Source organism: Harmonia axyridis, chromosome 5 (genome assembly GCF_914767665.1).
Source record: "Harmonia axyridis chromosome 5, icHarAxyr1.1, whole genome shotgun sequence".
Classification (NCBI taxonomy): Eukaryota; Metazoa; Arthropoda; class Insecta; order Coleoptera; family Coccinellidae; genus Harmonia; species Harmonia axyridis.
The window spans coordinates 37832808-37860734 of NC_059505.1; the positions used below are offsets into that span (position 1 = coordinate 37832808).

At 35.8% G+C, this 27927-nt stretch overlaps 2 protein-coding genes across 3 annotated transcripts; one reads left to right on the forward strand and one right to left on the reverse strand.

Annotated features, from left to right (window-relative positions):
• On the forward strand, positions 1 to 8914 carry LOC123679827 (sodium channel protein Nach-like). Its single transcript, XM_045617334.1, has 8 exons — positions 1 to 541; positions 2052 to 2252; positions 2310 to 2460; positions 3944 to 4180; positions 5546 to 5967; positions 7460 to 7554; positions 7664 to 7932; positions 8778 to 8914. The coding sequence occupies exons 1-8, from the start codon at positions 348 to 350 to the stop codon at positions 8853 to 8855; spliced, it is 1647 nt and encodes a 548-aa protein (XP_045473290.1). The 5' UTR covers positions 1 to 347; the 3' UTR covers positions 8856 to 8914.
• Positions 8863 to 27927, reverse strand: LOC123679826 (uncharacterized protein PFB0765w-like). 2 transcript variants are annotated; one of them, XM_045617333.1, is made up of 8 exons: positions 24101 to 27927; positions 12717 to 12940; positions 12486 to 12659; positions 12273 to 12427; positions 10579 to 10717; positions 10332 to 10520; positions 10137 to 10277; positions 8863 to 9677 (listed from the first exon to the last, which is right to left on the reverse strand). In XM_045617333.1, the coding sequence occupies exons 1-8, from the start codon at positions 27525 to 27527 to the stop codon at positions 9528 to 9530; spliced, it is 4599 nt and encodes a 1532-aa protein (XP_045473289.1). In that variant the 5' UTR covers positions 27528 to 27927; the 3' UTR covers positions 8863 to 9527. The 2 variants fall into 2 exon arrangements, with proteins under 2 accessions (XP_045473289.1, XP_045473288.1); XM_045617332.1 differs by having other exon boundaries at positions 24044 to 27926.

Consider the following 27927-nt stretch of genomic DNA (forward strand, 5'->3'; position numbering starts at 1 on the left):
TGCCCAAAATTTCCAAGATTTATCGACCAATCGAGCACTATTAAGTCACTCTGTATATAGGCCTAAACAATTATTGACATCAAAAAGTTATAACCTTAAACTGATTGACTTATGACTTCATCAAGATTTTATCTAAATCGAACTAACGTAGATCCTTTCAGTGAACATTACTCATAATGGCTGAAATATAACAATAGAATATAGTATTGATTTCAACCAACAAAGAACTAACATCGAGACATCGATTTAGTGTCCATCAGTAGGTTAGTGGAAAAACTTAAAACATCTATGATACAGATGAAATGTAATGTATTTTATGGATTCACGAATTTTTTTCATATTCCATTATGATCATGGTCAAGTCAAGACAGCCTTCCAATTCCCTAGCAGTGAAGAAGAGCAAAAACCTAAAAACGAGTTGGAGGGATTACCTAAAAATACTGAAAACCAGTTGGAAGGTTCAGACTCAAGTGTTTTTCGAAAATTCTACTCTACATGGCGTCAGATACATTGCCGAAAAGGGAAGACCTTTTTTCGAAAAGTGAGTAAATTTCAGTTAGTTATTGAAATATCAAAAAAAAAAAAAAATTGAATATGCTTTCAATTATAGATTTCTGCTATCGGTTCTTTTGATCTGCAGATGTAGACCTAGCAGCTAGGTAGATTCAATATTTCAGTGCTTCTGAACCTATAAACTTTAGTAGGTTTGAAGCCTAACTGATTATGTTTCTTGGTTCTGAGCAAAATTTGAATGATAGTTATTACATAGGCGTACAACTTTGCTTCCGCTGTTTTTTTTTCCGAAATTCGAGGATTTATTGTAAAAAACTGTTTATACATGTATGATTCAAAGTATTGTCCATCGCTGGCCACTACTTTCTCCCATCTTTCGGTCAGCGTACGGATCCTGCGTTTGAAAAACTGGTCATCTTTTGAAGCGATCCACGAATCGATCCAATTTTTTACCTCTTCATTAGACCGGAAGTGCTTGTCAACCAGGCCCTGTGCCATTGATCGAAATATCCCATTTCAACGTTTCCAAGTATGTCTTGACCACTTTCGCAACATGGGGTCGAGCATTGTCATGTTGTAAAATTACTTTATCATGTCTTTCGTTGTATTGCGACCATTTGTCTTTCAATACTCGGCTCAAACGCATTAATTGCGTTCGAAAACGACCGCCTGTGATTGTTTCAGTCGGTTTTAACAACTCATAATGCACTACACCGAGCTGGTCCCTTCAAATACTGAACATTAACTTGAACCGTGAATAATCGCTTTGGCCGTTGACTTGAAAGCATGGCCGGGATATCCCCATGATTTTCTGCGATTGGGATTATCGTAATGAACCCATTTTTCATCTCCAATCACAATGCGATGCAGAATTCCTTCCGTCTTTACCTTGCAAGCAGCTGTTTACAAACAAACAAATGCCGTTCAACATATCTCGGCTTCAAGTCGTACGTCACCCAATTTCCTTGTTTATGAATCATTCCCATGGCCTTCTGATGTTTTGAAACGGCTTGTTATATCACTTCTAATGATACTCCAATTCTTGTTGCGTTTGACACGAGTCTTGAGCCTCCAAATCTGCATCTTCGAAAAACTTTTCTCTTCCACTGCTATGCTGGTCTTCGACATCAAAATCACGGTTTTTGAAGCGTTGAAACCACTCTCGACACGTTCTTTCACTAATAGCGACCGCAGTATAGGTATTTGAGAGCATTCGATGAGCCTCAGCCGCATATTTCTTCATATTTTAGCAGAAAATTAAAACCTCCTGCAAATGACGAGAATTTGGCTCTTAAGCTGACATGTTCAATTGAGAATAACTCATGATGCAGACACAAGTAGACTAATATTTCGATGGCGTTATGTTTACAAATACCTAAGAGTATTGTATGACATATTCAATGTATTTATTTTGACTACCATTCACCGCTACAGCCATATATAGCAAAACGGCGGTAGCAAAATTGTACACCTAATAATACTAACGAGAATCTCATACAAATTATATTATATCATCATTTGTCATTATTGTTCTTTAGCTTTATGTGGTTTGTATGCGTTATGGTTGGATTGATCACGTCCATAATAATAATCTTCAGTCTATGGGAAAAGTTCCAAACGAATCCAACAATTACAGGTCTTGATACAGATTTTCACAGTTGGGACGTAGCTTTCCCTGCTATAACTATCTGTCAGGAAAAACCAGGAAATATGACATTGATCGATGATTATATCGAAAAGTAACTATTGTTATTACTATTCATATCGCTTTTATTAATTATCTTTGAGAATTCCAGCAAGTTCAGTGATATCGAAGATAAAGATCAAGCAAAGAAGTTTTTAGAACTCTTGACCACACTGTCATATGATAACATGAAGGATATAGGACAGTTTGGCAAATTTGATGTCTTCCTCGAGGCATCTACCTTGAAAAATATTATGATATCGGTGGGTTAATAGTGGTAGTCAAGATATTTTGGGAAGCTTATGTGTACACTTATCTTGGCAATCCCAATTGTTTAGAAGATGGTCCAAAATTTTTTTATTCTGTAAACGATGTTTTGTACAAGTCAATGTTGACTCGAGAAGTGCGTAAAAGTTGACGAATAAAATAAAAACTCCTTTTTTTTATCTAGAAACATATCTTTTTTATGATGTCATTTCAAAGATGATTTCATTCTAATTTTTGTTCCAAATACCGTTTTTTTCCATTTTGATGTTTTATGTAAATTATATTCCATTAATTTTTTATTCGTATTACGACAGTATGTCTTGATTCAGAGATGTAGATATTATTATTATTATTATTATTTACTGAACTGCGACCAATTTGATCTTTTGTTCTTAACCCTACCTATTGATACAAACCCAGGGAGGCCATCAATACGGTTAACAGAACCGAATACATCCTTTGGAGCCTTACTTCGTGAGTATCCAGAACTGACTTTCCCATGTGAGTGGTTCTTATGCCATTCAGCATCGTACATTTGCGCACTATGTGCTCGGTTGTTTCTACTTCCTTTCCACAAAGTCTGCAGATCTCATCTGCTGACTTACCCATGCGGTACAAAAGGTATTTCCACCGACAGTGTCCTGTCAGCAGTCCCACCATTACCCGAAGCTCAGCTCGTGGTAGCTTCAGAAGCTTCCTAGTATAGGTGGGAAAAAGAATCACAAATTTCTTTATCTGAGCAAGACTCGTAGTGTTCCTCCAGAGGGTTTTTCTATTGTCCCACTCCCATTGTTGGACCGCTGCCTTATATTGGTCTTGCCAAGCCAACAGAAGGGCTCAGGACCAACAGGTGTTAACCTTGATGCCCTTTTTGCAAGTTCATCGGCATTTTCATTTCCTTCAATACCACAATACCCTGGTACTCATAGTAGAATTACTTCATTCCCTCTGGCCAGTTGCTTTATGGTATTATCGATCTCCCATGTCAAAAGAGACCCCTGGCTTTATGACTCCAGGGATCTCAGAGTGGCCTGGCTGTCCGTAGTGATGTAAATATACGCTCCTTGGAGGCTTCTTTTGAGGCACTCTTGGGCGCAAGTATAGACAGCTAGTGTCTCGGGTTTGCAAAATAGAGGGCTCACTTCCTAGGGATTTAGAGATTCTTGGCTTAGGCACATATACCCTTTCTGAGCCTCTTTCTGTATTTGATCCATCAGTTTACCATAGGAAGGACTTTTACAACACACTATTTATAGATTAAGAAAATATTCAGCCTATTCCGAAGAAATTTGGTTTACCAAGATGAGTGAATCACGAAGTACAAGTAAAATCGTTAAGACGAAATAAATATCTTCATTTCTTTTCAACTATATCTACCTATGAGAATGTAGTTAGGAATCTCTACTCCTAAAATATCTTGACTATACCTCAAACTACTCACAAAGATTAAAGAACACATTCAATTCCCATTTTTTTTAGATGATGAACAAATGCCAAGATATATTCGATAGTTGCGAATGGAAGTCTAAACCTTATGATTGTTGTGAAGGATTTTTTCCAGTGTTTACAGAAAACGGATTCTGTTACACCTTCAACTCTAGACATCACGAGAAACGAAATGAAAATTCACCTCCGTTCAAAGAAGAAAAGATCAAAGAAACTGATTTGAAGTGGAGTCTTGCCTTTACTGTGAAGAATACTGACATCAACATACCGGTAAGAAGATTATTATTGAAAATGTTTGATTTATAAGATTCCAAAATTATGTTATAAATCAAAACGCTTCTTAATACACCTCCAGAAATAGGTGAAGGCTATTAATACTGGTTTAATTGGGTACTCAGAATAAAAAAACGCAAAGAATCCCTAGGGTTTAGATCGGAAAGGTGGGTTGATTACTTATATATCATCAGGACATCGCTGCTCACGTGGCTCATTCTCATAGAACAATTGAGTTTTAGTCTGCCACGTTCCTTTTTTTCATTAGTAACAAGCTGCAAAAGAGGCGTGTCAAATTTTCGAAACAAAGTTAAGTTTGGATCAAATCTATTTGATATTACTTGAATTAATTTGGATTTGATTTGGAAAAGGAGAGTCTTGAACATGAATGGGGTTCTCGGTTTCTAAGATTTGAGAATAGTTATACAATATTTTATGCGTTAGGTCATAAAGACCGATGCGTGCCCAACCCTGTCTAGAAATGTACCTTGAAGAGGCTCACATATCCATTAAAATGGACCGGCAAGTCACGCTAAGGAGTTTGAAATCACATAACCAAAGCTGTTGCTGACTTGAAGGTGCAATAATACATTAAAACTTCTGATTCTTCATCCTCGATTACTAGGACATGGTCCTGTTTTGTATCAACGCCTTGGCCTCATTCTTGGGAGGCTCAGTTCCAGCTTTCGTACCATCTCTTCGGTGGTCTGCTTGGAGAATACAGTATTCTCATCTCAGCTGTCTGGAGTAAGAGTTTAGTAACTGTTGTTTCGCCTCTTGTTTCTGCAGCATATGTCATGATAGACCTCACACAGGTTTTGTAGATTCCTATTTTGCTGTTAATTGACATATGCTTATTTCTCTCAATGATCTCTCTCAAAAAGCCCGATATCATAGAAGCCCTGGTCACCTGGATCTTCACTTCCATTGTCAGGTTTCTGCTACCTAATGGTAATGGTAATGTTGACGCTTAGATATTTGAAATCAATTACCTGATTCACTTCCTGATCGTAGACAGCTAATTTACAACTCCTTGGTTCCTTGGATGTTGTAAGGGATTCAGTTTTCTGTACACATATCATCAGGTTGAATGTCTCTGATACTTGCTAGAATTTGTACAACATTCCCTGTAAATCGTCCTCATTCTCAACTATAAGAACTCCGTCGTCAGGGTAGTAGATAATTTTTATAGCTTGGTGTCCCATTGAGCATCCTCTTCCTGCGGATCTAACCTCGGATTTAACCTAAGATAGCAGAACTCCTTATGAATTGTTAAGCATGGTTTAGAACACAAATTTCGAAATGCAAATCGACTCCTACATTCAAACTAACTCCAATCTAATCTCTGCTTCTTTTTCTCAGATATACATGTTGAACTCTGATGAAATAGCTGGAATTGACACCCCACCCCAGCACGTTTGGGACTTCACAATGAAGAGCATATCTTTCGCTGTCAGACAAACTTACACCACTGAAGATACTAGACAACTAAGCATCAAACAGCGTCGCTGTATCTTCGCAGATGAGAGAAAATTGGAAATCGACTACATGTACACGTATACAGCCTGTACAAGACAATGCAGGATAGATAGCTCGATGAAACTGTGTGGTTGTGTACCTTTTTTCTACAGTTTTAGGAGTGGTAGTCCATACAGATATTGCAGCATCCGAGAAATGGAGTGTATTGCTAACAATAAGGATCAAATCGTGGACATTGAAAGTTGTGACTGCCAATTAGGATGCTCGAACACTGTTTACGAAGTGGAGAAATTAAGTTCTAACAAGTGAGGTTATAACAGGTGTAATATATTAGGTGTACAACTTTGTTTCCGCCGTTTTGTAATAGATGGCTATAGTGGTATGTCATACAATAAGCAATAAGGTATTTGTAAACATAACGCTATCGAAATAATATTAATCCTATGTTGAGGCAGCATGGCGGTGGAAGAGAGAAGGGTTTCGAAGATGCAGATTTGGAGGCTCAAGACTCGTGTCAAACGCAACAAGAATTGGAGTATCATTGGAAGTGACACAACAAGCCGTTTCAAAACGCCAGAAAGTCATAGGAATGATTCATAAACAAGGAAATTGGGTGCCGTACGAGTTCAAGCCGAGAGATGTTGAAAGGCGTTTGTTTGTTTGTGAACAGATACTTGCAAGATAAGGACGGAAGGGATTTCTGCATCGCATTGTGACTGGAGACGAAAAATGGCTTCATTGCGATAACCCCAAGCGCAGAATAACTTGGTGATATCCCGGTCATGCTTCCACGTCGACGGTCAAACCGAATATTGACGGTTGCAAGGTCATGTTCAGTAATTGGTGGGACCAGCTCGGCGTAGAGTATTAAGAGTTATTAAAACCGACCGAAACGATCACAGATTATCGTTATCGAACGCAATTAATGCGTTTGAGCCAAGCATTGAAAGCCGCAATTCAACGAAAGACAGGATAAAGTGATTTTACAGCATGACAATGCTCGACCCCATGTTGTGAAAGTTGTCAAGACCTACCCCATCAGCCGTATTCTCCAGACGTTGCTCCTCCGTTTCTTTCTTGTTTCGATCAATGGCACACGGCCTGGCTGACCAGCACTGACCGGTCTTATGAAGAAGTAAAAAATTGGATTCGTGGATCGCTTCAAAAGATGGGAGAAAGTAGTGGCCAGCGATGGACAATACTTTGAATCATAAATGTATAACCAGTTTTTTACAATAAAGCCTCGAATTTTGGAAAAAAACCGCGGAAACAAAGTTGTACGCCTATTTGAGATGTGTTCAGCTAAAAACGAGGTCAGAGGAAGCTATGAGTTTGTATCATTTAGATTTGCGAAATTCACATAACCTAAGTTAGTTGTCACATCGATAAGCCTGTTTTTGATATAATCTTTATGACGTATGCTGATTTAGGCTAGATACTGTTACTGTTTTGTTGCAACCTTGTATAAACATACATCACCAACACCAAGTGAATATCCTTCTTCAAAACAGATTGTGTGACTTGGTTGCTGCTATTTCTAACCTAAAGAGTCAAATGTCATGAAATTTATGTCATCTGTCACAACAAAACTACCAACCTCTCAAATTCATTTATAACCCGAGTTTTTTGAGGATACTTTCATATTAGTTCTGGTATAGTGTGGTGCTATGAAATAATAAGGGTTGAAGCATTTAATGCCATTTTTATGTCATCGCAGAGTACCAGGAATTTTTGATCTCGTTTTTATTGAACACTCAACATATATAGAAACTGGCATTCATTTGTATTATGTTTCAGTGAAGTTGATATCAGTACTATGGAAATTGGATTTTTGTCGTGGCCAATGATACGATATAAAAGAGAAGTTCTTTTCGGATGGGTAGATCTTTTAGGTAAAAGAAATACACCCAATCATGAGGAACCTTTAAGTTTCCAACAAATGCTTTCAAGAAGCTTGTTAGGGTTTTTTTCGACCAAATACAACTTCTTTTTTCTTTTCAGTGTCTTTTGGTGGAATCGCAGGTCTGTTTCTCGGCTTCAGTCTGCTTTCCGGCGTTGAAATGATCTATTATTTTACTATTAGAGCCTATTTCATGATTGTGAAAGAACGGGGAACACTTGAGAAAATTTATGAAGAAGATAAGTTGAAACCTAAACCTAGCTACGATTTGAGTTTAACTCCATATTTTGTATCAGATCCATTACCTGGTAATGGCTATAATGAACTTAGGAAGGATCACATGAAGAAGATGAAGTTGAAAAAGTCAAACGTAAGTGAATTCAAGGAGAAAAATAGGTGGGGAAGATTTTGCCCATTCTGATTTTTGAGTTATAGCCATAAGAAATATTTCTCTAATTCTGTGGTTATTCCGTTCATTCTTCCACATCTTGTAGAACAAAATCGTGCGAGAATATATCAGAAACGCACAGTTTTCATGGTTATATTTCATTATTATATGTTGGTACTCCGTGCTTTCTGCCACGGCTTTATCTGTCAATTCATCAATTTGCCTTAAAGAAATCAGTTCTGCCAACCAACATTTTTCAATGCAAAAATCACTAAATGATATTTATGGAAATATTTCATTAATTTCAATGAAAATCAAATGAATTAGAGAAAATAATGTATAATGCTCGTACAGAAGGCTCATTCTACCACTCGTTCATTCAAAAACTCGCCACTTCGTGGCTCGTTTTTGAATTTTGAACTCGTGGAAGAATATCAATGCCTTCTGCACTTGTATTATAAATAACTATTCTGTAATTCTGCAACGAATGAATAAAGATCCCGCCTTCTAAACTATTAAAGTGAGATTTCACTTGGTGAACATAGATATTCATTGAAGGATATGTAAAGCAGTTTGACATTTGACACAAATGTAGTGACAAAAATGACATTTGGAACACAGAACTACTTTTTCTGTAAACGGTATAATTCAGAAAATCATCGTGTTTTTTTATTGAACCATTTGAATTTATTCAATTATCACTGGTCGATCAACTAGAAGGTTTTAAACCTGAGTCAGTGCTTCTCTGTTATTTCCATTTAAAAATATGTCCATATGCAATTGGCAATTTTCTCAATTTTGAGTTGAATTAATATTTCTCTTTACAGAAAATAGAACCGCTCAAAGGCAAATGGAGACCGGAAGACAGCATACTCCCACCATATGGCATCCAATTTTCTGAATGAGACAAAATTAACAATATAAATTTTATTGATATCTCATTTGTACAAATACTTATTTACACTGAGTGAAATATGTAATCAATAAATTATTAAGTAAATCGTTTTTAAGTTTCAATATTAATACAAGAAAAATTATCGTCTTAACTCTAATAGTACACATCACCCACCTTAATAGAGTGATATCTTGTAGCAAAATATTTTTTTTGAGTTGTATATTCTAGCAAAATGAGTTAATCACATTGAATTAGCCAGCTATGTTGCTATAATCATTATAAAAAATAGATCAATTGAAAAAACCAATAGATTATATTGTGTTATATCATTGATTGAAAATCTGAATATTTTATAGCAACCGCCTTGTACTCTTTAACTGTAAATGTAACATCACAATTGTAAGCGACTTAACACTAATATTTGTACATAAAAGGCAAAGTATCCAAAATTAAGTAACATTTCCATCACTAAATTCGTCGAAAAATACAAACCATAACTCTCATCAAAAGATCTCAAATCCAATCACAAAAACAATTGACCCTAGAAATTCTCTACCAAAATAAGCCCAAAATCGTACTACCCGAATTTTCTTCAATGAAAAAGCTGAATCTTTTTATCACCCATCGTTCTGTGTTACTACACTGGGTGTCTTCTAAAACCATCAAGTCCAATTTGATCTCTTCACTTATCCGTAGCGTTTGGGTTGGTATAACTGAACCCTTGGAACTGCGTTTGGTCCATAGACTCCAATATATGGTGCTCTATGGGCGTGAGTTTCGCGAGCTCAGTCGTGAAATGTTTGTCGAAGTATTTTGTGTCCAGGGGATGTGACTAAAAGAAAATTCCATCAAATTATTACATCACAAAGTGATACTTTTTCAATGCAGGGTTTTAATAAATTTTAAAAACCTTTTGGTGGCCTTATAAGTGTTTCTGAACGTAGACTATTTATTCATACAATTAGAGACTTGAATTATTTTATACCATGTCAAATTAACGATAATTGACACTTCCCAAAAGTTCTATGTTACTTCTATGGCATGTCAGCTTAAGACCCTAACTTTCGTGAATAAGAGGGATATTGTTTTATCAGAAGACTACATATTTCTGTTCAGCTAACACAATATTTTAAATGTTCGAAATAATTCAAACATAATCAAGAAAACTATCAATTGGAAAAAGTATTTGAAAATATCTGGAGTACCGGAGGGATCCAACTTGGGGCCAATATTGTTCGTGAATCGTGATTTATGAGAAAGGGTGACAATTTTTCAAGTATTACTAACTCACCAATTTTGGTTTGAAAGGCGGTTCTAAAAGCCTAGCTTCTAACAGCTCCCAATCGATACTCTTAAAGAAAGGTTGATCTTTGATATCACCACATGGAGAAAATCTAGTTCCTAACCTTTTGGAGGCATCCTTCTCCAAGAGCTGCAAAGAGTTATAATTACTTTTTGTTCAGTTACATTATTGAATATTCCTCACCATTGACAATATTCTTGAGGCTTCTTGAGACAGAAACCTTGGTAAAACAGGTTTTTCGTTGCAGATAGACCAGAACAGCTCATCTTCATCACATCCACTGAACGGAGATTGTGCTAGCAGCATTTCATACAGTAACACTCCAAAAGACCACCAATCGACGCTCTGATTGTAGTGCTGACCCTTAATGATCTAAGAAGAATAATGAAAGTTAATGAATTTGTCAATGAGGCCTAAAAAATTTTCTTACTTCTGGGGCCATATAGTCAGGCGTTCCACAGAAAGTGTCTGCCATTCTGTCAAGGAAAACCTGGAGTTTACACATCCCGAAATCTGCTATTCTGACGTGACCATCAAAGTCCAGGAGGATGTTGTCAAGTTTTAGGTCTCTGCAACAGAAATGTATGAATTATATACATCCAACTCTGATATCTCCAAGATAAATCATTCATAAGGTGCATAATGAGACGGCCTTGATTCGAATTGCACGCCATGTTTGCTGTCATTCATTACGTCATTGATTACGTCATAACAAATCGACAAGTGACATATGGGTATTGCTAAACGATAGAGCATCTCCACCTTGTAATGCAATAAATAAATGATGATAAGATTAAGAAGATTTTTTAATGAGGCAATATCCTGATTTGTCATCTAAATGGTTTGAATAAAAATATCAGAATATTGTACGAGAAGACTTGAAACTATTTTTAGGTTAAGTGTGAAAAAATGTAAAACTTGGAAATAAAATAACTGATGATTCCTTTGATCCTCGAATCACAAGGAAATGGAACAGAATCTGCTCGTTAATTAAAACAGAACATAAAATTAAATGGCATATCTGTCATAAGTCGTTCTCTATCAACTTGCGGAAAAACATGTGGAAAAAATGCGGTTCAAATGCCAATCGTTCTCGCAATATCATTCAGACCCAATTCTGTCGGTCTGTGAACTCTGAGAAAAGCAATTTGAATCCAAAGGAAAACAGTTTATTTTTGTATTTTCAAACGTGACACCAGTAAAATGGATAACAAGTTGCCTATTTTCGAAATGAATGAATTGTGACACAAATCGGTCATCTACCAATGTGTAGGATTCAAGAATGCTTCTCTCTTTCGTACGTATAACATTCGTTCATTTAAAAATTCAGCTTTTAGATCAGATATTGGATTTGATTGGCTAGAAAGCCAAATTGTGTCCAGCTTGATCTTTTTTCTCTAAAGCTACTCTTACAGTAGTTCAAGATAGAACAAATGAATACTTTACAATTCCCAATAATTACAATCTTGGAAATTGTAAAGTACAGTAAATTGTAAAGTAACTTTACAATTATCAAGATTTACAATCTTGGAAATCCTAAAACTTTCGTTCACTAACCAGTAGATTAGAGATATTCTAGGCAACTTTATTATACAATATTGGCAATTGTAATGTAAAGTATTACAAGCCCGATCTTTTGTTTTATAACTTACATTACAATTACCAATATTGTAAAGTTGCCTAGAATATCTCTAATCTACTGGTTAGTGAACGAAAGTTTTAGGAATTTTTTTGGCTAGAAAGCAAAACTGCTACCAATTTGATTTTTTGTTCTCTATCTACTTTACAATTTCCAAGTAGGCAACTTTACAATATTGGCAATTGTAATGTAAGTTATAAAACAAAAGCTCGAGCTTGTAAAGTATTATAAGCTCGATCTTTTGTTCTATAACTCACTTTACAATTGCCAAGATTGTAAAGAAGCCTAGAATATCATCTATCATATCTTTAAGGTTTCAGGTCTAGTGGGTGTTACCCTTGGTTCCCTTTTGCAAGATCATTTGCTTGTTTGTTGCCTTCGTTACAACTATGTATTTTATTTTAATGTTTCTATCAAAGTTAGATGTTTCGTGATATTACAGTATTCCCAATACAAACAACTACTTTCAGTCGATCAATCCTTACCTGTATACAATGCCCTTATTATGCAGGAACTTCAACCCAGATACAATCTCAGCAGCGTAAAATTTAGCTCTTTCTTCAGAGAACCTGCCAGACTGCTGAATGTGGAACATCAAATCCCCACCGTTCAAATATTCCATCACGAAAAACAGATGTGACTGAAAAAATAAAAAAATCATAGTTCCTCAATATGCTCCTAAATTTAAAAATACTTACATCTGTTTGGAAAGTGCAAAGTAGATGGCACAGATAAGGATGCTTGGTACCCAAAGCCAAAACTTTTCTTTCGATAAGGGTACACTCAACGTCATCATCTTCCAAGACCACGTCTTTCTTCAAGCATTTGATGGCGTAGTAGTATTCGGTTTCCTTCAGTTCAGCCAACAGGACCTGGAAATATCAGGAAAATCATAATAAAGAATTCCCTAACAAGTTTTTCGAACCAACCTTGCCAAAACTGCCTTTGCCAAGCACTTTCAGGAAATGGAAGTCTTCCACGCAGTATTTCCTGAATCTAGGAATGGTGGTAGCAGGAGGTGTTATCCTTCCACTCTTCTGGAACCCTTGGAAGGTGCTGGACTTACAGCATTCCTCCTCGTTGGGGTCTATGGCGAAGGCAGGATTCGTAGCAGGACTTAATGACGAAGGTTCTCTCGATTCAGTCGTTGATCCTTTGGAAACATTTCTTGTTTAGATAGATTTTTATATTTATATAGAATTTGAAGCTTTTTCTCGAGGAAATAATTTGTTGAGGATAATGTCAAGAATAATTAAGATTGTTCATTGGTAAAGTCAAGAAGTTTTACTAGGCATTGTGGTGGTTATGAGGCAGGGACCACTGATTAGCTTAAGTGGTTCCAAAAGCTAACGTGTATAAATATTAACTGAATTTGTGAATAATCATTTCTCTCAAGGTATGTTAATTTTCAAGAAGAACATTGAAAAGTCTTGCTTAGCATCAATTGGTGCTGATGCATTCACATTTTTGTGCCAAATCTTGAGAGAAAATTAGAAATATATCCAAGTACTGTATGACTAATGTTTCCATTAAACGAATTGTCTACGAGAAGGTCAAGATCTCACCTTACTCGACACCGTATGTTGATTTAAGAGCATATTATTAGATTCAACTGGTCGCTGAAAATAACCGGTAATTAATATAGCTTTTAATCTGATTTGATGATTGGCAGGCTTATGTTACAAGTTGATGGTTTACATTGAGCACATTGATGCATCAGAGGCACTAAAGAATACTCAAATTAGAATTCCTTCAATTTGCAATTATGCTTCTGTTTATGTATGGTGGTATTTTTATCTTCCAGATAATCAGTGGACTATCAGTTTGCCCAAATGTCTATTATTTTCGAATTTTGAGGCAAGGGTGGTCTTTCATAATTGAGCTCAACTCACTGATGAAGAATGAAGTGAATGAGGTGAAAATCTCTCGAATGGAATGTGATAGAGACTTGAAATGTTAAGGGTAGGAACAGGGTCTGTATATCTTGGTTGGGTTAGTTAATGTGCTATATCTTTCAGATGGTTCTGAAGTTATACATAGATGGAATTTTGTTTACTCTTTAATTGAAAAAATAGCCACCTAGTCGAGCTGCAATTCAAGAATCAGTTGTACAATGGCAAAAAGAATATTTATGGAAATTTTCCTGTTGATTTTAATTTAGGGAGAATTTAAAATAATAATAATAATAATAAATCGCCTTTATTGTTACAAAAATTATAAATAAAATATCATAATTGGAGAAAAAAACTACTATGACGTGGCGAAGTCTAGCTAAGCTATTCAAACTCAACCACATCAGAGCAGGAAAAAGGAAGAAAAAAAACATATATGTTGCACGAGATACCAAAAAAAAGTTAATATAAACAAAATCATGAATAATGAGCCCTCGAATATAGAGCAGGTATGTTGACTCTTTCAAACTACTACATTCGGTTCTGATCATTTAAAAGATACTGTTTGTATTTGACCCTGAATCTGTTAACGCTCAAATTCCTGAGATCCTCTGGAAGGGAGTTAAGAAGTGATACAGCACAGTAAATAAAGGACCTACAAAACATGGCAGTCCGATGACGGGGAACAAGGAACCTGCCCCCGAATCTGGTACCCCTACCATGTCTCGACTCCACCGAGACAAAACCAGACAGAAGATGCTTTGGTGAATCCGGAGACCTCAATAACTTCACAGTGAAATCTGCAAGATGAAGTTTTCTCCTACCATCCATATTGAGCCAACCCGTTGAAATTAATGCACCGCTTATGTGATCGAATTTTCGTAATCCATATATCAAACGGCAACAGTTGTTTTGAACCCTCTGGATGCGATCCTTCTCCAATCTCCGCAAACAAGGACCATACAAGAAATCACAGTAGGTAAAGTGAGAAAGCACGAGTGATTCACAAATCTTTGTAGTATTTCAATATCTCAGAATTTATTGGCCAGATTTTACTGAAATTTTTGTGTATAAAATTGCATCAAGTTTATATAGAACTGAGCTTGGGAACATTATGTTTTTTTTGTTTTGTATTCTGGAATATTTTTCGGAATTAATGTAGCAATTTTTGATTCAATTCTTGTATCTATACAGGATGATTCACCGGGATGGCCAATTAGACGTTTATGGAAAACTTATCATAATTTTGAGCTGAAAATTTACATACTGGGCTTTGAGACAATGATCTTTCTCCCTAAAATATTTTCAGATCGCTACAACTTCCGGTTATATCAGAAACAGACTATTACTTCCTTATTTCAAATGGCACACTCAGTATATTATTGCATCATTAGATAGCTTTTTTGATGACAATTTCGGCTGTATGCCATACCTTGGCTGAAAACTCAACGGTTCATTAGTTGAGGGATTCTTATGAAAAAATTGTGGCGATGAGGACTAACATTTTTTTGATTTTTTCGGCAGAAAAATCATTTTCCGAAAAACATTTTTTTTTGCGATTCTGCAAATACGTAGTATTATAATACTGTTTGCGGTTTGGACCAAAAAGGTACAGGGTGTTCATAAAAAAATCATGAACTTGGACAACTCAAATTCATCAAAACTCGAGATTTTCAGATCAGAACCTATATTTTTTATTATTTCAGTTGATTCTACGTACAAAAATAGTTGGGGTTACTTAAGCAAACGCTTTACCTAAAGTGAATACTTCAATTGTTATCGAGGAAGAACTTTAAATGAGGAAATATAGCCGAAATTGTCATCAAAAAAGCTATCTAATGATGCAATAATATACTGTGTGTGCCATTTGAAATATGAGAGTAGTAGTCTGTTTCTGATATAACCGGAAGTTGTAGAGATCTGAAAATCTTTCAGAGAGAAAGATGATTGTCTCAAACCCCAACATGCAAATTTTCAGCACAAAATTATGATATGTTTTCCTAAACGTCTAATAGGAGTAATAGGCCATCCCGGTGAATCACCCTGTATATTTATTTTATAATAAGATGGGTTTATTCAATTCGAATTTTTCCACAATATCTCTCTTTTCAACCAAATTTTCACCTTGGTAACAATGACTAATGTGTTTCAGGAACTTGAGTCGGAAAAATCTGAAACACGTCGAGATCGATCTCCAATCTACGTCATCCGAACAAAACGTAGACACACACCGCGTTCGAAAATAAAATAACACCGTAGTGCCAAATTGGCGTAGTTGCTAAAATTGGCCTATTCGATTGCAGAGGCGTCGGCATTATTTTTACCCAGCGTATCGGATAGACACACAAAGCTTTTTTCGACCTGCTTACAATAACATTTCTGTTTGGGTCATGTGCTCTGGAAAGTTCGGAAATACTAGTTGTTTTTATTGGAACGGAGGTTCTTGGAAGATTTTTTCGATAACGAGGTGGAAAATCCCGCAGAATCATTCAAAAAATGTATATTTCGCGTTTGTTAATTCATACTATCATTCAAACTTACATAGGCGTACAACTTTAGTTCCACCGTTTTTTTTCTGAAATTCGAGGCTTTATTGTGAAAAACTGGTTATATTTTTGTCCACTACTCCCTCCTATTTTTGGGGCAACGTAAGAATCCCACGTTTAAAAAAACTGGTCATCTTTTACTTCTCCATAAAATCGGAAGTGCTAGTCAGTCAGGCCATGTACCATTGATCGAAACAAGTGATAGTCCGAGGGAGAAACGTCTGGAGAATACGGCGTGTGGGGTAGGACTTCCCATTTCAACGTTTCCAAGTATGTCTTGACCACTTTCGCAACATTGGGTCTGGCATTGTCATGCTCCAAAATCACTTTATCTTGTCTCTCGCTGTATTGAGGCCGTTTGTCCTTCAATGATCGACTCAAACAAATTAATTGCGTTCGATAACGATCGCCTGTGATTGTTTCAGTCGGTTCTAACAACTCATAATACACTACGTCGAACTGGTCCCACTAAATACTGAGCATGACCTTGGAATCGTGAATATTCGGTTTGGCCGTCAACGTGGAAGCATGGCCGGGATATCCCCATAATTTTTCGCGCTTGGGATTATCGTAACGAACCCATTTTTCGTCTCCAGTCACAATGCGATTCAAAAATGCCTTTCGTCTATGCCTTGCAATAATCTATTCATAAGCAAATAGGGATTCGCGGCTTGACTTGTTATTCAAGCTACTTGGCTTGAATTTTTTTGGGGAAATTTCCTTTCAGAAACGAAAAGCATATGAAAACAATAAATGCATGTTTGCATGATTCGATTTCAACTAGTTTTGCCATAGAAATTCTATAAGTCAAGATGGTTAAGTAAAATGGCAACACTGTATATTATTTTTTGACATTTTTTATGTCATTTGTGTCCAGTAGGTTATGTCATTTAATCATGGAAAAATACACGCTTCAACAACGTTTAAAAATTGTTTACTAATCAAATTTGTGAATACTGAGAAAATTTGAGATTAATTATTCATATTCGTCTTATTGTTGACAAAGAGCAATCAAGTGCGGCTCAGTACTTTGTATTGGTAGTCTTGTTTTGTTTAAAAAAAATTCACTTTCAAATTGGGCATTTTTATTGAATCGTTCTGTAAATATATGATTGATGAATCGCCCTAGATATTCCCATGGAGCATAAGAAAAAAAATGAGGTATAACAAAACTGTCACCCATCCAGTTGCTGACCGTGTCCGGCGCTGGTCTCATAAAAGTCAGAAAAAACAAGATTTTCGAAAGTTTCTCAAAAACTCAAACAAAGAACTCTACTTTCATTTTCACAAACAAAACTTCCAAACCTCTGTCAGTGCATCTAGAATTTTTACGACCTACCGAAAAGAAACAAAGAAACGCTATCCCATCCTGTTTACAGCTCCCGACGTATAAATCACCATCAGGACTATAAAAATATTAAATTGTCCAAGCCGCACCATCTGGCAACGTTATTTTCGTCGTCCAACTTTCAAGAACCGCGCGAAAACAAAATTGACCGAATTTCTATACGGGAAACAGTATCCTTTATTCTTACCAAGAATCATAACAATTTCCAAGATTTTATCTGTTCAACGAAAGGTAACGGTAATCCTCTCACTACCAATACCGGTCCAAACGAATTTTCCAGGTCATTTCCATGAAAATTCGAAGTTTAATGATGCCGCCAATTGATATATGGATTCTTTCACGGTTCTATATCGAAGTTTGAAATTAAGTGAAATCAAGAGTTACGGGACGTTTTCTTGATGCTTATCCAAGATATGAATCATTTTATTTCGGATGAAAGTGTGAAAAACAACTCTGTTTTCTATAGACAGATTTCGATTATGGGAATTCTCATCCGGTAAGAAAAAATCTGTTGGTGTTAGATCACAAACCTAGAAACTAGCTTTCTCATACGTACGCTCAAGAGAGCCTCAAAAGATACCTTAATAGGGCTCATATTCATATCCCTGCGGACAGCCAGGCCACGCTGAGGTCCTTGTAATCACATAGCCAAGGGTCTCCGCTGACATGGGAGTGTTGTAATACCATAAAGCAACTGGCCAGAGGCAATAAAGTAAGTCGAAATGAAAGTGTCTATGAACAAACGATAAGAGCATCAAGGTTAACACCTGTTGATCCTGAGCTTTTTGGTGGGCTTGGAAAAGACAAATATAAGGCAGTGGTTCAACAGTAAGAGTTGGACAATAGAATAACCCTCTAGAGTTCTTACTCAGGCAGAGAAATTTGGGTTGCTTTCTCCGACCTATACCAGAAAGTTCTTGAAGCTGCCACGATCTGAGCTAAGGGTAATGATGGGACTGCTGACAGGCCTCTGTTGGTTCAAATAACTTTATACTGCAGGGGAAACTCAGCAGATGATATTTGAAGGCTCTATAGAACAGACTGAACACAAATGTCTTAAGTTGACTGGCCTAAGAACCACTCATATAGGTCAGGACATTTACGAGGCAACAGCTAAGGCTCCTAAGGATGTTGTTGGTTCGTTGAAAGTATCGTCAACCTCTTTGGTTTTGTATTAATGGGTAGGGTTTAAGACAAAAGATCCATGTGGTCGCAGTTGATAGAAGACTGATCGAGCCACAACGACCTCGATTCAAAATAATAATAATAGATAACACTACACGGCACATTTACAGATAATGGGGAATCCTTACAATAGATAATAGATGCTGTATATAAAAGAGGGAAAAACCCAAAGATCATGGTAATCTCCAAGACCAATTATATAACAGCCAACATGGGGCAGTGCTTAGAACATGTGAACAAAGTCAAGTAACTGGGATGCTGGATAACTGACAGTAAAGATCCAAACATCAAGATAACATCAAGAATAGAGTAAGCTAGATCAGTATTTGAGCGAATGAAGAAACTTCTAAGTATGAATATTGGACATTCAAGTTGACAACAAGTTAACAGGCGAATCGAAGAATTTGAAATGTGGGTCTTTTACATAATTTTGAAGACTTCTTGGACATAAAAAGTGTCAAATGAGAGGGTGCTAGACAGTGTTGATGCAGATTTAGAGCTCTAAACCATACAGGAAACCAACTCTTATCAATTAAACTTAGTATCAATTTAAATCGGCTACGAGTTGAGGGGTAGTCAGTATCAATCGCCCCAGTTGATTGTAAAGCGCAGAATAAGGGGAAAATGAGAACTAGAAGGGAGACAAAACTCCTAGATGAAGAATATGTGGGACTGAACAGGGATGAACGTCCAATCGTTGCTTTACACCGCCCAAAAGAGAGACAAGTTTGCTATGGTTGTCGCCAATATTCACCAGAAGAGGCACTAAAAGAAGAAGAACAAAGATCATACGACCTTGGAGAATAGGTTGAATTTGAACTATAGGAAATTGTGCGTTATTATTGGTAAATAGAAGAATAGAATCTTTATGATTTTTACTTTACTCAAGTAAAGTAAACATTTTTTTTGCGATAATTGACTAAAATATGAAAATAGTTAAGAAGATAATAGACCATGTGTGTAACAAAAGAAAGAGAGTAGATAATTTTTTTAGATTGTAATTTTAAACGTTTTGTGCCAAGTCTTGTCAAAAAATGTTGCTAGTTGGGTGTCATTTTGTCAATTTTTGAAGTATGAAATATCCGAAAAATTGAACAAAATTGATCAATTAAAATGAAAAAAATCTAACTGGTTCCGACGTCGTACTTCCTTCAAAAGGATTAGAAAGATCTCTCTTCATTTCGAAAAAAAATCTACTTGTTAGGTACCTATATTCAATACCGGTTTTCCGTGAAAAATCTCCTTCTTTTTCCACAATAATTCAATATCTTAATACATACCTCTCTTGACCGAGTCAATGGCCTCAGCTACAAGTTTTTGGTTGACACCGCACAGATTCGCCGTCAATTTTTCACACTTCTTGTGACAGTTCACGTCGCAATCTGTTGAGAAATTCGATATGGAAAATTTTTAAAAATAAATCTAGCGCTATGCGGAAACATTTCATCATCTCTTATAATTCTGTTCAAGTTTTCTTGTTGTTTCGTAATATTAGGTATGTTGTCCATCTGTGAGAACAAGAGTTACCTATTATCTCAATAAATTTATTGTAATCTAGAAGCATTAATGATTAATCTTTGTTATGTAAGAGGAATATAAACTTTTTCTCTTAATATTGACGTGTAATATAAAGTGCAGCAGTATTTTTAGGTAGGCTCTTAATCATCTTTTGATCTAATGCACAATTTTCGGATGCAACTTTTCTGCATCAGTGAAAACGTTCAAAATCTAAGTTAAGTGGGTTTATAGATTTTCTGTTTATTTATAGTACCGTTTCGAATTGGTTTTACGATTAATTTGAAGATAGACGGCGCCAGATGCGTTGTATTGCACGGAAATGTGCTAGATACAATTCAATCCCACCTCTTCCTGCAATAAGACCAGACATGTATCTGGAAAATTTTTCAGATTTCCTTAATTTTCTGCCTGTCTGAAATTTCTTGAAGATAAGAGATTTATCTGCTTGAAATTTGGTATGGAAATTAGTTGAACACTGCATTGATTTCCTTATCTTAAGAATCAGATCCTCTTATTTTGAAGGTTAAAAATTGGTGAATACCTAAACAACGTAACTTCTTTATTACTGGTGCTATGAACATGGGACAGAACCATTCTTCAGGCACTTTTTTTAGTATAATATATTGGTGTTATCATTCGTTTATTATTGCAATTAGTTATAATACAAACTTGAATTTTACAATGTGTGTTAAATTGTTCTTGCCGAGATTCTGGCATTACGAGGTGACTTAGCTACTTTGAAATATTTAAGTTAGAGTATCATAGTTTCTTTTATTTTTTGACAAAATATAACTGGTATCCCAGTATTTAATATTCAGTGCTGCTATTCGTAGATCAATAAAAGAACACTTTATTTAAGGATTTTCTAAAAGCGATTGATTGAAACTAGCCAAATCGAACCAATTTATTCATGTCATCTTCAAATGAAAGACGTTTTGTAGAAAGTTTAGAAATTGTGGCGACGAAGGCAAGATCGCACCAATTACCAAAGTTCATTAATATCCAGTGGACTTTAATTTATTGAAAAATTGTTCGTTAGTAACGTGGCAATTTTAATTTCAACTCAATGTTACCTGGCACCGACAAGTCTCTAAAAATAACTACGCTTTCTGGCAATATTTTGTATGAACCATTGTTTCAGAGTTGACTGAATCCTGCATCGTAGGTATTTCGAGAGAAAATATCCTAGATTTTACGTTTTTGGAAAGAATACGACGAACACCTCGACTCAAAAAGAATAGGCCTCCACGTTATCCTGATTTAAACCCTATGGACTTTTTTCCCCGGAGTCAAATTCTGCTACTTGATAGTTTTAATACGTTCTCATATTTATATCAATTACACTTTTTGTTGTTATTTTAAGTATTCTGTGATGAAAGGAGAAATTAAAGTCAATTCAGAAACCGTTGAGAAACGTTCAAACACGATTTAGACCGAATAAATGATTATTATTCCGCATGATAATTTAATACATCGGAATGAAACTTGGAAAGAAAGTGTTCAACTATTTTAAGAACACATTAATGTTACAACTTGTACCTTGACATTTTGATGGTGTTTTGAAATGATTTAGTACCGCTATTTCAATCTCTCGTTAGATGGTGCTGTAAATCTTACACGGGCTGAAGAGGACCAACATTCCACGCGATATCGTTAAGTATTAGATAATAACCTCATTTTTTTGCAAAACAATTTGGAAGGATATGCAGAAACATATTGAGATTCCAGAATTGAATCCAAACAGGTCCAAACTTCTGTGGTAATCAAATAGGTAATTTAAACTACAGAGGACGTTGAACTCTATTGCACCCTGTATTTATATACAGTATTTATATACAGGGTACGATAGCAAAAATATTCTTTCAAAACGCCAAATCAAATTTTTCAATAACTGACTTGATCAAAGAACTTCATATACCTACAAACAAAATATCAACGGAATTAAAGAGATGATCTCCCAAAAACCCAATCCACAGATTGGTTTCACCATTTTCGAACTGAACCCTAAATTTCAGTCCGATTGGATGGGCATTTTTTCAATTATTGAGAAAATAAAATTTCATAAGAGTATAACCTACTCTGAAAATCTCAAATCCCTAGAACATTCCATTCGAGATTTACCGTCTACACTGCTGCCGGCCGGACAGAATTGATTTTAACCTCGAATTCTTCAGCAGTGAATCGAACCTAATCTTTATATAATATTCTCGTCTCAAAATTCGAGAATTCAGATATATGGCAAAATGATTTTCCAGAAAAAAAAACGCATTGACACAATTTCTTACATAAGCCAAATATAGATACTAACGCACATTTTATTGTCATGTTGAATTCTTTATAATGTTTCCAATCTTGTCTATAAAAATAAGTGAATATAACTATGTTACTTTCTGCTGAAAGTACAGACAACTACTAGGAATTCACGGTTTGACTTGATATTCAAGCTACTTGACTTGATATTCAAGCTACCTGACTTGGGCTTAACTTGAAGTCAACTCAAGTTCAAGTCAAGTAGTAGTTTTTCAATGTCAAGTCAAGTATTCATTTATCAAGTACTTGACTTGACATCGAAAAACTATTATTGGACTTGAATTGATTTCAAGTCAAGCCCAAATCAAGTAGCTTGAGTATGTATCAAGTCAAGCCGTGAATCCCCTACGTTATGCTTCCATTTCAGATGAGAAAATAACATTATGAATACATGTGACATCCAGTCCAGTGAGAAGTTGATTTGCATTTTAAATATCATAGATTTTTTTAATTCGATTATCCATTCAATAAAAATGTTTTTTCAATAATTAGGTTCTCTTGAAACGCATATCTATTTATATATGAAGGAGTTCAATACCTCATGATTAAACCCAAAAATCATTTCCTCAAAAAAAGAGCTACAAAAAAATGAAGCATGCAATTTCATGTGTATCTTTGTCGAGCAAATTTCGTAAAAATTATAAATATATTTTTCCAATAGGTATTATACAATTCAAAATAGTAACACTATGTATATGTTTTCGACATTTCTCATTTCATTTGTGCTCAATAGGTAATGTCATTTCATCATGAATAAATATACGCTTCAACAGGGTTTAGAAATTGTTTTATCAAAATCAGAGCTTTGAGAATAATCAGAGAAATTTAAGAAAAATTCATGGACAACGTTATTGAGTTAATCAACTCACTTTTCGTCGTAATGAAAACATATTTGAAAGAGTACTAAAACTAATAAACTGAAAGTATTTATTCACAAATGTGCACTTATTTAAAAAAAATCAACAATTTCTAAACGTTGTTGAAGCTTGCATCTTTCCATGTTTAAATGCCATAACCGACTGAACATAAAAGACATAAGGAATTTGGGATTCACGGCTTGACTTGATATGCAAGTTACTTGACTTGAAATCAACTCAAGTTTAAGTCAAGTAATAGTTTTCCAATGTCAAGTCAAGTACTTGATAAATAAATACTTGACATTGAAAAAAACTACTTCTTGACTTGAACTTGAGTTGATTTCAACTCAAGCTCAAGTCGAGTAGCTTGAATATCAAGTCAAGCCGTGAATCCCTATAAGGAATGTCAAAGAATAATACACAATGTTATCATATAACCATTGGAAATTCTATTATTTCTATTGGAAAACTCTTGGTTATCGAATTCACTGAAAGATGCAGCAAAATCAAATAATTTGCATTGTCTCACAAAGATACATCAGAAACGAAATCGCTATCGATGCAAACATCTAGTGCTAAGAAGCAAAACCAAAATCTAACCCTTATCCTTGTTTTTGGCAGCCCCAGAATCGAACCCTGAATCATTGGAAGACGTACTTGCACCGTAGATGAGACTTCTGCCATTGTTGTTCTCGTCTCCTCCCTCCTCCTCTGTTTCTGCCTCTGAACTGTCCTCACTATCACTAGAATCATCACTGTCTTCGTCACTGCTACTCGTCCTAGGCTGATATCGCTCCCATTGGCCAAACCGACCCTTGGGCAAGTGTCTTTTACGGATAGTCTTAGGTCTTGCGTATATTTCTACCGGACACTCGTCGTACTGTTCAGGTTTCTTGAAGGGATGCATCCATTTGGAGAGTCTGTTGGATTGAAGGGGAACGAAAACTTCTTTGGCATCTTCTTCCTTCTGTTCCTCTTCTTGAGGCTCTGGTTCTGGTGGTGGTTCGAACACTAGAAGGTCGGGATCTTCTTTCTTCGCTTTTTGTATCAGAGACCTCTTGGAGATTATCCTTTTCATCTCAGCTTCGGATAGTTTTCTTGTTGGAACAACATTTTCAACTTCCTCTACTTCTGTATTAGTTTCGACACTTTCTTCTTCTTTACACACCGGAGTTTCTTCAGTTTTTGTTGTTTTATTGGTTTCATCTTCAACCACCTTGTTTTTCTTGATTGGTTTACCCTTTTCCACCCCTCTTTTGGGTTCTTTATTTGTGTCCTTCAGAAGATCTTTATGCGATTCAACTTGCTTATTTTCTTGAATCAATAGCTCCTTCTTCGATTCTTTCTTCGGACTGATCTCACTTTTCACTGTTTCTTTTTTATTTTCTTCTTGAACTAATACTTCCGTCTTTGTTTTAATTTTCTCCAAAACAAGGCTGATCTTCTTCTTTTCCTCTTCCACTATTGCCTTCTTCTCATTTTCTTCAATAAGTGTGTCTGAACCAACTTTCTTCGAACTGAGCTTACCTTTCTTCTGTTCCACCCTATCTTTTTCTTTATTTTCTTGAATCAATGGACCTTTCTTCGATTCAAGTTTTTCTGGACAGATCTCAATTTTCTTCTCTTCAACTGTTTCTTTTTTCTTATCTTCTTGAACTAATACTTTTGTCTTCATTTCAATTTTCTTCAAAACAGGACTTATCTTCTCCTTTTCCTCTTCCACTATTGCCTTCTTTTTATTCTCTTCAATAAATATATTTGATTCAACTTTTTTCAAAACAGGACTGATCTCACCTTTCTTCTGTTCCACTCCATCTTTCTCTTTATTTTCTTGAAGCAATACCTCTTTCTTAGATTCAAGTTTCTTTGGGCTCATCTCATTCTTCTTTTCTTCAAATGTTTCTTTTTTCTTATCTTCTTGAACTGATATTTCTGTCTTCATTTCAATTTTCTTCAGAACAGGACTGATCTTCTCCTTTTTCTCTTCTTCTATTGCCTTCTTCTTATTATCTTCAACAAATATGTCAGATTCAACTTTCTTCAAAACAGGTTCATCCTTACATATTTTCTTTTGAACTATATCTTTTTCCTCTGTTTCTTTAATAAGTAGATCTGTTCTCAATTGGAGTTTCTTCAAAGCAGGTTTTATACTTTCCCTGGGTCCAATAACTTTCCAAAAGTCTTCTCCACTTTCAGATCTTTGGATCGCATTATTATTTATTTCTTTTTGTACTTCTATTGTACTATTCTTCGTTTTCGGTAGAATAATGTGTTTCCTATTAACAATATTCATCATATCTTCTTGAATTTTTGTATTCATATCACCTTCTTTCAAATTGTCCCTCTTCAATGTTTTATCAGATTCTTCTTTAGTATCTCGAATAGGTTTCTGAAGAGATAATTTATTTTTGGGACCCTTCTCTTGACTGCTCGATCTTTCCTCAGATTCTTTTATCTGCTCCAAAATGAGTCCCATCCTAGCAGTATGCCTCTTTTTGATGACATTAGATACAACAGGTTTCTTATTCACGGGAAGTTCAATTTTATGTGTTTCCGATTTTTCAGCTTGCAGCTTAGCTGTCACTTTTTTAACGTGCTGTTTTTGTTCGTTCTTTTCGTCCGCTAACTGTTTTGACGTTGATTTCGTTTCAATCACTTTTTTCTTCGTTTCTTCTTTGTTTTCCTCATCCAATCTCTTGATTTGTTTTTCTTGTTTGGAAACAATGATATCTTTTTTTGGGGTTATTTTTGGAATAGGTTCTATTTGGGTTTTACTTTCATTTTGTTTGATTTCTTCAATAGTAAAATTGAATTTAAGTTTGCCACCTTTTATCTGTTTCGGTGAAGGTGACTCTTCAATAGTTATATCATCTATTATAGCCTTCAGAACAGGCTTTTCTTCTGGTAATGTGTTTTTGGCAATTACAACGTCAGTTTTTTCTACCTTAGGTCTATTTTCATTTTGGTCCTCACATTTGTTCACTTCCTTTAGATCTAAGTTAGAACTTTTGGTCCTATGAATTTTTTTTTGCACGTTCTTCTTCTGTTTGGGTTGTTTTGAATCCTCATCTGATATATCCAGGATCAGCTTGGTGGAATGAGTTTTGTTGTATTTTTTTCTTTTCTTGACACTACCCCTGGAGTCGTAGTTTTTATCAATTTTATCGTCCATATTTTGCGTATCCACCTGCGTCAGTATAGTATCGATAACGTTCTTCTGAGAATCAGATAAATCTATAGAAGTCCTCCTAATTTCCTTCAGTATATCCTCAGGTTGAAAATGTCGACTTTGTCTCCTCTGTATCTCAACAGGCTGTCCAGGATTCAATTCTTCATCAATCTCCTCAGAAGTGATTGCAGTACAAATATCATGAAAACTAGGAGTTTTAATCACAGACTGTTTATGCTTGATGCTTCTTCTTCTTTCTGGTTTCTTTTCAGGGGGTGGAGATCGATTTTCTGAAGGTATCAGAAATTTTTCCTTCAACAACTCACCTGGGGTTTTCTTCAGTATCTTAGGGGATGATTCAACTTCGTCAGGGTACAGTTCGTCAGGTTCGAAATTTTCTCTCCATTTCCTATAGGTGGGGGAGTTGATAACCCTGTCTTTGTGGATCGTTCTCAATCGTACTGTAGCACGTTCTCTTTTGATGTTAGCTGTAGGAGTGGCTTCCTTTAACTCTGTAGAAGATCTTGGACTTTCCGCCGTTCTGGAAGGACTTGGTGACTTGGAATCTAACTTCGTTTCCGACACATCCTTCCTTGGTCTATCGTATTTCCTGTATTTGTTGGTGGATACGTCGATATCAGCTGTGTTGATCTTGATAGGTCTTGGCACAATCACCGGAGTGTAGATCACTTTAGGGGAGTTAATTCTACGTAAAGGGGAGTTTGTTCGTCTTTCAGTGATGGTAGAAAGATGAGGTTTGTAGTGACGAAAACCTCTCGAGTAACTCGGAGCAGGTCTTGTGAAATTGTTGGCTACTATCGAGGAATGATTAGAATAAGGACCTGATAAGAATAAAGGAGTGTAGGAACTGGTCGAGGGTCCTGAATATAGTCCAAGTTCTGAGTAGTACGGCATCTTGATTGATTGCCAGTTAGGAGTAAAAACACGTGATAAATCAATAATATTTGCACGTTGATTACCTTCCAATTATTTATCACCTGTTGACGGCTCGAGCTCACACTTTAACACAAAGTTTATCCAAACTTCCTGGTACACTGAACAGTCATAATCACGCGGGTATCAGTTCGTGGAGATGAAAAACGAGGAAAATTTCATTTCGACACTCAATTTTCACAACAACTTGTAGAGGCGCGATGTTTATTTTACCGAAGATGATGGGACAGACCTCTTGACTTATAAACTTTGAGTGTTACATACTGAACCGAGCGGTGAGAGTTGCCAATCGGAATTATTTTTAAACCGGAGAGTCTTGTGACGTTTGCTCCCTACTGTGCCGTCTACGAATGCCGGGACA

Bases quoted from the DNA above. Each gene is read 5' to 3' on its own strand.
- LOC123679826 (XM_045617332.1), bottom strand. From the start codon at position 27,527: ATGCCGTACTACTCAGAACTTGGACTATATTCAGGACCCTCGACCAGT. The intron at 12,941-24,043 runs GTTAGATTTTGG...ATGTTTCCAAAG, and splicing joins TGCCAAAAACAAGGATAAGG to GATCAACGACTGAATCGAGA. The intron at 10,278-10,331 runs GTGAGGAATATT...AACTCTTTGCAG, and splicing joins CCTCAAGAATATTGTCAATG to CTCTTGGAGAAGGATGCCTC.
- LOC123679827 (XM_045617334.1), top strand. From the start codon at position 348: ATGATCATGGTCAAGTCAAGACAGCCTTCCAATTCCCTAGCAGTGAAG. The intron at 4,181-5,545 runs GTAAGAAGATTA...TCTTTTTCTCAG, and splicing joins ATACTGACATCAACATACCG to ATATACATGTTGAACTCTGA. The intron at 7,555-7,663 runs GTAAAAGAAATA...TTTTCTTTTCAG, and splicing joins CGGATGGGTAGATCTTTTAG to TGTCTTTTGGTGGAATCGCA.